Genomic DNA, 11,223 nt, shown 5'->3' with positions numbered 1-11,223 from the left:
AAAGGTATCATCATAAAATTTGGATTTATACTACTCTTGCATAGATCTATTTCGACTTAGAACTTGTGCATTGCTTAATCGAAACTCCTAACACACTCCTGATTATAGACTGCAGCCTCACATGTCAGGACAACAAACACAATATTTTCTCCTCCTAGGATTAATCTCATTCTAATACAATCTGCACATACTTTTAATTGACATCAAAATATTGTTGTTTGATCTTCAAAGTGTTATATTTATGATCTCTAACAATGATATAGACGTTAGATACAAGAATATCACTCTTTGAAAAAATTGTGCATTGTTTCTGACATTCAAACAACCATACTTGACTTGCTCACAACTTTTTAATATCGGGATGGGGAAAGAGTCTTCTAGTGGAATTCATCAATAGGTTTAAAACAAAAAACAAGTGTCTAAAACAGTAATAGCACATTATAGAATTTGAATCCAACATAAAATATAAAAAAAACGCCTTTAATTAAGTTGGTCAAAATATAAAAAAAACACCTAATAGTAGCAAAATTAATTAAAGCGCTTGACACCGTCCAAACTAGAATGGATCACTGTTGCCGGACTTCAGCTTTCTTTTTCTGCCAGAGCCTATCAAGAGCACTGTCAGCATCACCCTACAAAACAGAATTTCCAACTCCAGTTCACACTAGAATAGAATGAAACAGAATTTCCAAAATCTTGCAGCATGAACACTTAAATCTTGTCATTTCGTTGGACATGTATAATATAACTGATGTATCGAGGATCGACACATCATCCTAATGCTCCAATTCTTTGGTGTAAAAAATTTGTGCATATTTGAGTATCCTAGAATGTGAAAGCCAAAAAATTAGTGCCATACTTGAGTATTCCTAGAATGTGAAAGCCATATGCAATACCAACAGAAGGAAACAAAAAAATCTGGTTAAAAAAGGTATCATGTGCTCATTTATCGCGAGCTAGTGCAAGACAGTAATTTTCATATTAAAATAATGGTAAGAGAACCTCACAAAGCCTTACCTGAGCCCGGACAAATCCACACAGTGCGAAGGTGGAAAATTGGCCAGTGTATCGACCATTCTCATCCAAATGCCCCACATTGATCTGAACCGAAGCATGATCCTTAGAGGTGATGAGCCTATTCGTAGCAGAGCTGAATCACCCAAAGAACAATTATATCAAAACAACTGCAACATGTGACCAAACTTTGAAACCAATTCACAGTTCATTGTGTGAATAAAAATATAAGTAAACATTAAAAAACACATACCACTTTCTGGGGATGTACAGATCCATGTTTTGTCCCTCTTCGTTCTGCATCTTGGCTGGACTTTCTATTGCACAAATAACTCACACAGCTCAAAGCACCTGCATTTGTACAACACAATAAGAACTCTCAATTACTGCTACAACATATAGTTTCCAATAACGTTAAATATTTCAGCAAAACATACTAATTATCATTTCGCAAAACATTACTAACAACAAGAAAAATCCAATTTCGAGCGAAGAACGTCATTCAAAGAAAAAAATGTTAGTTGGGTTTTGATCCCAAATAATCCTGCCAGTTCATAGAAACATCATTCCCTATCTCACGCACCCAAAAACGAAGATAAACATCACCGATAGTTGCATCTACGAGGGGAAAATCAAAGGCAACATAATAACGTCAATCGAATACGATGCAAAGCTGCAGTACACGAATCTAAGATCCAGCTTCCATAAAAATACAAATCCACAACATATAATGAATCGAAATAGATAGAAAAGCAAGTAAACCAGAACGATACCGCGAAATACAGCAGAGGATATGGGAAGACAGACGCAGCAGCGGCCTTTAAAACCCTAGATTATGAGTTTCACGCATCCGATGGGCTTGCGATAGAAAACTTTAATGGGCCTTCTACAAATGCCCACGGCCACTATGAAACTATTGCATAGTTATCATAATTAAATTAATATATTATTAATAATTTTGTGATTATTTTATGTTTCTAATTAATTATCACAATTACTAAAAATTTAATGAGATCTTGTAATATTATATGAAAAAAAAATTAGTTTATTTGTGAAATTTTTAAAAAATTTGGATGAGAAAATTATTACAAGAAAATGTAACTCGAAGAAAATATTTAAATGCATGGCTGCACATAAATTTGTATTTTTGTTTGCAATGTCCTGTGAGTAAATAAAGGTGCATATATATGATTTAATATTATTTATATATTTATTCATTAATTATAGTTAAATACTAATAAAATTAAAGAGAATACAACTGATTATGATATGTGGCATTGTTAGACCTATCGAGCATGTTCTTAAAGACATATAGCCTTAAGAAATACAGCTACGCAAGGTTTCCAACTGATACACCATATTCAGAAAAACTGATTTAATAAAAGGAAACATTTAAATTTTAGAATAATAATGAATATCAGGTTCATTTGGATTTTTTACAAAATATAAAAGAATTTATCAAAGATATACCAGAGAAATTAATCAACAGAGGATTTTACCGAGATCCACCTCAGAAACATTAAGTCATAAAAAATCACCCATAAACGCCTTAAATGTTATTCTCGGCTAAGCAGGCTGAAGGGCTGTAACATGAATTTATTATTTTCTGGTTAAACTCGAACCTTGTGTTTACTATTTCATGATTCATCTCTTGACCTTATGTTTTAACCAAAAATCCTCTATTACATCAAATTCTAAAATTCAAATAAATCTTTTATTGTAGAGCCCAAATTCATTACACGTATAACCAATGCATTCATTTAATAGTTAAATTATTTATATAAGTTTAAAATGATTTATAGTGATGCATGACCTATTTAAATTGCATTATTTTAATTATTTATGTTTTTGTGATGCACGTTAAATATTTTCTTGAGTTTCAAGTTTCAGGCGATTTATTCGATGGTAGATCAAGGAAAAGAGACCGACGATGATTTTGGCGATTTTTAAAATTGTGGTGCTTTATTTTAAGATAAGGTTGGGGTATTTTAAATGATTTATTTAGTTTTAGCATTTTTAAAACCTAATTTAATTTATTAGTTGATTTTAAGATTTTTTTTAAACTTTTAAAGTTTAAGGCATGTGCATGTTATTTCAAATTTAGGGTGCTAGTAATTTAGTGGGGAACTGATATTTTAATTATCATGTAAATTGCTTATTATTTAGTTAATTGAGCTAATTAACCCCTAATTACCCCTAATTAAACACACACACGCACTCTTTTACACACACCCATATACGTTTCACACAACACACACATACACATTTCATCTCTTATATTTTTATAAGAAAAGCTAGGGTTCTTGTCTCTAGTAGCAGCTGCCCCACTCCTCTGAAATTTTCCAGCAGTTTTCGTTGGGTTTTTTCAAGAAAATCGAGCCACAAATCGTTTCAGATCAACCTCGCATCTTTCCCGCTTCAGTGTCGTCGTTTCGGTAACTTTAATTATCTAAAGGCATGTATACTCTTTCGTTTTTGCATCGATCTTGTCATAGTAATAATTTTGATGTTTAATGTATGAAAACAATGTGTATGTTATGTAGAAGTTTGAGCAAATATGGTTGGATCACTTTTGAAATTATTTTTGGATCTCAAAACACGAATTTGATGTCTTTTTAATTACTGCGATTTTTCGTTCGGTTTTCTGAAAAAAATATAAAACGTAGAACTTTTTGATACATTTGATTTGACAGTAAATTCAAAATATTAGGATAAGAAATGAGTGAGTTATGATCGTTTTTGTGAGACTGCTCAAACTGCATTTTTCTGAAAATGCGTTCTTGATGTGTTCTTGAAGTTTTATTGTTGCAGGCTTCGTTGGGGATCGACGGGTGATCGCTGCTGCGTTTAAGTACATCGAGAATAATGTTGGGATGATTGTTGGTGTTTCGTTTCGTGTCGTTAGGCACTTGGTTGAATTAGAAATCGTAGGAATTGATTTGGTGTCAAATGTCGTGTTCACGGATTGGGTTGCGTCGTTTGTGATGCATAGTTGTTTTGGGGTGTTTGTTGGAGTGTTATTAAGTGCCATAGCATCCAAAGATGGGTCTCGAGGCATTGGTTCATGGTCCGTATGATCGAGTTAGGACGAATAAGCCTTAGGTGTAGTGATTTCCCGTCAGTTCGCGTTCCCAGCACCTACACGGACCAGTAGCCAGACCCTAGCACGGGGTCTGTGCATTTTTTTCTTCAAAATGCGAATTTCCAGCACCTATACGAACCCCGACACGGACCCTTACACGGGGTCTGTGTCCTTTTAAAAAAAAAAATTTAAAAAGTTTTTTATTTTTATTTTTTTGTGATTGTTTTGGGGTTTTGATGTTATTATTTAGTACGATGATTAAACGAGGTCGAGTCCCGAGAGATTTAGAATGTGATAAGGAAATTTGTCATTTTTGGGTGTGAACATGACTAGACCTCTAAGTTATGCAAGGTAGGTATTCGAACTCATGTTAGTATGTGCAGCAATGGCCCCAAGCAAGATCCAACGAATCCCTCAACGCCAAGTAAGTATGTTCGACGTGCAAAAGAAAATATTTTTATGTTTTTGATGTATGCTAAATGTCTTGTGACCAAATTATGAACGGGTTTGGAAGTCGGTGAACGTGGCTGAGGACCTCTCCACCCAGGCAAAGTATGACTGGGTTTAGATCAGGATTGGCAAGCGGTAAAGTATGACCGGGTTTAGATCAGGATTGGGAAGCGGTAGTGGATTTTTCCTGCCAGCCATTAAATTATGAACGGCGATCTCATATATGTGGTAGTGGATTTTTCCTGCCAGCCAAGTACTGTGGTTTAGTCTGATCAGGCGTATTTATGTATGGGTCACTTGCTTTGAAACATATCTGTAATGCCCGAGATTTTGATTACTGTAATCTGATATGATTGATTTTGAACTGATATGATTATAGACAGATCATTCCGAGACTAGATTGGGCCAAGCATATGAATGACACAATTTTTGGGGCAGAACTATTGGCGCCCGAGCGGTAGTTTTTGACCGCCCGAGCGCCAATGTTCAATAGTAACATGTTTTGGGCAGAGGATGCGGCGCTCGAGCGGTAGTTTGTGACTGCCCGAGCGCCAATGTGCAATAAGAAAAGAGTTGGACAGAACATGCCGCGCCCGAGCGGTAGTTTAGCACCGCCCGAGCGCCGACTGAAGTTCAAGAAAATGATGACACGTATTCTTTCATGCAGCTTTGGATATATATATACATATACAATTCTTTCCTCAGCTGAAACAAAGAAAAGGAACGAGAAAGGCTGGCGAAAATCCTTACGCCTTTATATTTCAATCCGTCCGTTAGATTTTGAATCCGACTTCAGTACCGTGTTCCTACCGACGAGAGCTTCAACTGGACGTAAGTTTTATTATGTTTTGATACCGTTTGGAATTGTGATATTGAAGGAATCAGATATGATTCATATATGATGTTCTTGATGTGTTAGACATCGTATAATCGAAACCGGATTGAAGAACGGATACCGTATAGAATTATTATGATTTTATGAGTTGGTTTGAGTGAGATTTGACATCAGATTTGTATTGTATCGATTATGAGATGTTGGAATTGATATCTGTTGATGTGTATTGCTGGGTATACTGAGATTGTACAGTTATGCTGTTGAAACAGAATTTGATCCAATTCTGATTATATCCAGTATTGATATGAACTGTATATTGATACAATACCCTCGATATTGTCATTGCCAGATTGAGTATTGACAGACATTAAATCCGAGACTTCGACAGAGTTAGATCGACTAAAAGAAAGGTATAAATCAATGTTGATTCGGGATTGGACAACTCGAGTTAGATTAACTGGAGTTTCCCAAAATCACATACTGAATGATTATTGCATTGATATTTGCAATTCTTGATATTGATATGCTTAGTCTATTGATCTATAGTAAAGCATGAGTTAGAGTTGGGCAGATCCGCCTAGTCTTTGGCAGAATCGCCAAGTCACTGGACTTTTGGATATATATCGATATACTGAGGAGAAGACCGACTCCTATTTCAGATCTTCGATATAGACAGCCAAAGTCTGGGACTAAGAACGTATCACCATCTAGCTGGGGTAAAGTAGATGGAAGAACGTTGCGTTCTTATTCAGATCGGGATCCTTAGATTAGAGATGAGTCGAGTCTGAGATGACGAGTCTAGAGTTGATTTACAGTTTTATATCGATACATGCCTTTCAGATTTGATACATGCTATTGATATGTGTTTCATGCTTTTATATATATGTTTTTATATGACTGCATGTTTACATTGTTTATATTGGGATTGTATTTCTCACCAAAGTTATCCGGCTGTTGTCTTGTTTGTATGTGTGCATGACAACAGGTGGGGCAGGACCAGGATCAGGAAGAGGATGAGAGATTACGATTAGCGTGGAGATCCGGACTTAGAGTAGATTGATTTTCAGTACTTGATGTAGTAACTGAACTTGAGTGTGAGATAAATAATGTTGTACAAGACTTGTACTTTTATATTGACATGTATATCAGAGTGTTTATATTACGTTTCCGCATTTGCATTTTAAGAAAAAAATTTATGTCCCACATTTCTTAATTGTTATATTGATTCTTAATAATGATTAAGAAGACGAATTAGGTTCGGGTCCCCACAATATCTCTACGCAAAATGATGTTATGTATGCTCAAGTATGTTTAAGAAAAGTCTTATGAGGATGTCACGTCTATGTTTAAGCTACTATGTTCATGTTTCAAGTATGTTCATGTCGTTACGTTCAAGTTTCAAGTATGTACGCTATATTTTAAAGATTTATGTGGTTTTATTATGTATTAATTGTTATTTCCAGTTTATACATGTTGAGTCTTTAGACTCACTAGACTTGATCGATGCAGGTGAGGATGACTTTGAGGAGACGAGGGGTGGGGATCAATGAGCCGGCTTGGACTGAGCAGGAGGCTAAACCCGAGGACCGCCCATATTTTTAAGAAATTATGCAATGTTTCAAATACTCTGATTTCACGTTATTGTTTACGATATTTAGTCAAGTATTTTTCTTTAGCAAACCTTATTAGTGATCTCTTTTATTACAAATATTTTGATTGATCAATTGATTGATGACCGAAATTTGAAAATTTATTTTGTATTTAAGAAAATTTTATTTTTCCGCAAATTTTATAGTAGTTTAAAAGTACAGTACGTTACATTTATTATCTCAATTTTATTCCAAGTTACAAATAAATATAGATCATGTCACAGTAAGGTAATTATTTAACACGAATAATTTAGCCTGTCATTCAGGCTAATCTCTTCAAATATAAAATTAAAAACAGTAAATAAAAACAAAATAAATAAAAAGGTAAACTTACAAAGTTGTGTTCAAAACTTGAAGCTTTTATTTAATTCGTAAAAAAATTTTTTACAGAGAGGGAATATGTGACACCCTAACCCGTTTTAGAAAAAAAATAAACTCTATAATGCGGAAGCTTTAAAAAAATAGACTTGGAGGAAAGTATGTACTTTAAAAATTTTGGCAAAGTTTCCCCGTAAAAAGGAACTCATAACCTGTCTCAAACAATAAAACCAATACGCCATAAAAATTTCCCACAACTAATACATAAAGATGTACAAAATTAAAAGCATTGCATTTGATTATCAAAGTAATTAAATCATGTTTAAACTCCCAAAATATCAAATGGGTTACAACAAAATATGTTGACCAACTTTAATCATTACAAGGCAAAATACTTTCTTAACCATCCATATACAAAATAATCCTTTCACCTTTCCTCCAAGCTTGGCACATTTCTTTCTTCCGTCTCGACACCCCGCCGTATCAATCTCGGTTACCTGTATCTGCATCTCATGAACATAACTGAAATGAGTTATAAAACACAGTAAGTAGACCTTTAAATAACAAGTACATATATCATAGTTTAAAGAAGGAATCCATACAATTTCTTAACCATAATATGCCATCAGTCAATAAAATGCGTATATAACAATTATAAGATGGCATCTATAGAACAATTCATTTCTTTTCATTGGTATGGCATTGATAGGTCATCAGTCAATGGTACACATGTACGTCTCAGTCAAAATCAGTCACAGTACATGTCATTATGTTGATCAACTTCAGTTAAGTGGGTTTAGAATTACCATAGGTAACACCACAATACCATATAACTATCAAGCCATAAAAACATTCATTGAAACATGTTATCAAATACGTGGCATGCGTGCTAAAGAATTAGCATCTTTACTTTTACCTTGGCATCAATTCCGTTTCTTTTCAATATATCAATACATACAATATACATAATCAATGATTTAAAGGAGCTAAAATCAATAGAAACTTCATTTATCATATACATAGCTTATGAGATGCATTCAAAGGAAGAATCTACTTACAACCCAATACACAAGTGCTTGCCAAGTTCTTGAGGGATTCCTACAACACAATATCAATAATAATACCATCAATCATTATATTAACAATTTTACCTCAACACCCAAATCAAACAACCCAACATCTTCCCTTCAATCACTAACCCAAGGAAATAAGCTTTCTTACCTTGCTCCTAAACTCTTGAGGAGAAGAACTTCTAACCTTCAAGCAAAATTAAGGCTTCAATCAAAGATAACTATCTTGGAAGAAGTTAAATTGAAGGAGAAATGAAGAACCCTAGCTTCCAAACCGATGGAAAGAAGAGAAGAAATGAGGAAAAATGAGTAAAAAGTGATCTCATTCGATTTTATGCCATTTCAAACCTCAAAACACGCTTTTTAATTTGCTGGGCGCTCGGGCGGTCACATATTACCGCCATAGCGCCGAACTTACTGCCCAAAACCCCAAAATTCAGAACGGGGCGCGCTCGGGCGATAAAATCTTACCGCTTGGGCGCCGCTCTGCGCACAGCCACATCAAAGATCGCTTCCGAAACGCATCTTCTCTTCAGAATTAGAAAAAGTAGGTAAACATGAAAGTTCTAGCCCTATGTCTTGGATTTTATCTCCAATTGGCCTCATGTCATTTGAAGGTCTGAGTAAATAGTTATACTCATTCTCCCAACATGTGTCGTTGTAGGAACGACGATACACACGACACACTTCGGGGCGCTTTTGGCTTGTCTTCCACAATGATTTGAAACAAAACTCAAAACATGAAAGTTATAGCCTTATGTCTTATCTTTCTAATGACAGTGGCCTCACATCAATCAGATCAATATACAAAAAATTATGATAAAAACCACAACTACTGCCACAGTTTCATACCGTTACAGCACTTCCATTATCTATTTAACTCAAATTCAACCTTCTATTCTACCCATCCATTATCTATTCCATTCTATAACACTCATTACCATTCATATCATAATGTAAAGCCATAAACCATCACAATAAAAATACCGTAATTCATAATAAAAGACATGAACGATCGGCTATTACAATTCTCCTCCCCTTATAAAAAATTCGTCCCCGAAATTTACCTCAAGACGTAAACAATTCAGGATAACGTTGCTTCATCTCTTCCTCGGGTTCCCATGTTGCTTCTTCAATGATATGATTACTCCATAACACCTTCACGATCCCAATATCTTTGTTTCTAAGCACTTTAATCTTTCGATCCAGTATTTGCACCGGCCGTTCATGATAACTCAAATTTGGCGTTAAGTCTAATGGTTTGTGACGAAGTACATGAGTTGGATTCGATACATATTTACGAAGCATCGAGACATGAAATACATTATGCACTCTATCCAAATCCGGAGGCAAATCCACTCGATAAGCTCACTCGCCAATTCTGTCGAGAATCTCGAAAGGTCCAATAAAACGAGGACTCAACTTCCCCTTTTTTCCAAATCTCATAACTCCCTTGAGAGGAGCTATCTTAACAAACACGTGATCACCTACCTCGAATGCCAAAGGCCTTCTTCGAACATCTGCATAGGTTTTCTGTCGAGACTGGGCAGTTTTCATTCTTTCTCGAATCAATGCTACAACATCAACCATTTGTTGAACCAACTCTGGTCCCAACATCTATTTTCACCTACTTCATCCCAAAACAAAGGTGAACGACACCTTCTCCCATACAGAGCTTCATAAGGTGCCATGCCAATCAAGGAATGATAGCTGTTGTTATATGTGAATTCCACAAGAGGCAGCTTCAAATCCCAACTTCCAGGAAAATCAATAACGCTGGCTCTTAACATGTCCTCAAGAATCTGAATAAATCGTTCTGATTGTCCGTCACTCTAAGGATGATAAGCTGTGCTGAAGGCCAACTTTGTACCCAAAGCTCTATGCAAACTCTTCCAGAATTCAGATGTAAATCTTGGATCACGATCAGAAACAATTGACACTGTTATCCCATGAAGTTTAACAATCTCTTGAACATAAGCCTCAGCATATTGATTCATCGAATAAGTTGCCTTGACAGGAAGAAAATGTGATGACTTGGTTAAACGATCAACAATAACCCAAATGGAATTATAACCTTTCTGCGTCTTCGGAAGTCCGACAACAAAGTCCATTGTGATGTGTTCCCATTTCCACTGAGGTATAGGCAATGACTGCAACAATCCTGAAGGTCTTTGGTGCTCAATCTTAACCTGCTGACATGTTAGACATTCAGAAATATACAACGCAATATCCTTCTTCATACCTGGCCACCAGAAAAGTCGACGAAGATATTGATACATCTTGGTATTACCTGGATGTATCGAATATGGTGAGGTATGCGCCTCAATCAAAACATCTCGTCGAATATCATCGTCGATAGGAACACATATTCGACTTCTGAAGGTCATCAACCCATCATTGTTTAAACCAAACTCAGAATTTCCTTTCAGCTCAGCATTAGATCTCATTTCCAGTAATTGCTTATCATTCTGTTGTCTATCTTTAATCCTGTCATTCAAAGTAGGTCGAATCACCAAAACTGAAAGTCGAGCTATCGTACCTTTCTCGACCAAAGCGATCTCATTCCTTTGCAAGTCCAACAATAAAGGTCTTTGAATCATAGAACTCAACACAACTCCTGATTTTTGACTCAATGCATCTGCAACTACATTCGCCTTCCCAGGGTGGTAACTAATAGTACAATCATAATCTTTAACAAGTTCCAACCATATTCTCTGACGCATGTTCAATTCCTTTTGAGTAAACAGATATTTAAGGCTTTTATGATCTGAGAAAATCTCACACTTTACTCCATACAAATAATTT

General features: G+C 35.5%; 1 protein-coding gene across 1 annotated transcript; it reads right to left on the bottom strand.

Annotated features, from left to right (window-relative positions):
• Nucleotides 1-416: 416 nt before the first annotated feature.
• LOC142534089 (small ribosomal subunit protein eS21) lies at nt 417-1,914 on the bottom strand. The gene is made up of 4 exons (XM_075640993.1): nt 1,788-1,914; nt 1,268-1,365; nt 1,018-1,150; nt 417-632 (listed from the first exon to the last, which is right to left on the bottom strand). Exons 2-4 carry the CDS (start codon nt 1,315-1,317, stop codon nt 567-569), a joined length of 249 nt encoding a protein of 82 aa, XP_075497108.1. The 5' UTR covers nt 1,318-1,365; nt 1,788-1,914; the 3' UTR covers nt 417-566.
• Between the last annotated feature and the right edge of the window lie 9,309 nt (nt 1,915-11,223).

The sequence above is a fragment of the Primulina tabacum genome, unplaced genomic scaffold (assembly GCF_025594145.1).
Source record: "Primulina tabacum isolate GXHZ01 unplaced genomic scaffold, ASM2559414v2 Contig65, whole genome shotgun sequence".
Lineage (NCBI taxonomy): Eukaryota > Viridiplantae > Streptophyta > Magnoliopsida > Lamiales > Gesneriaceae > Primulina > Primulina tabacum.
The sequence above is the reverse complement of the archived record's forward strand: the minus strand, read 5'-3'. Positions and strand labels throughout refer to the sequence as shown.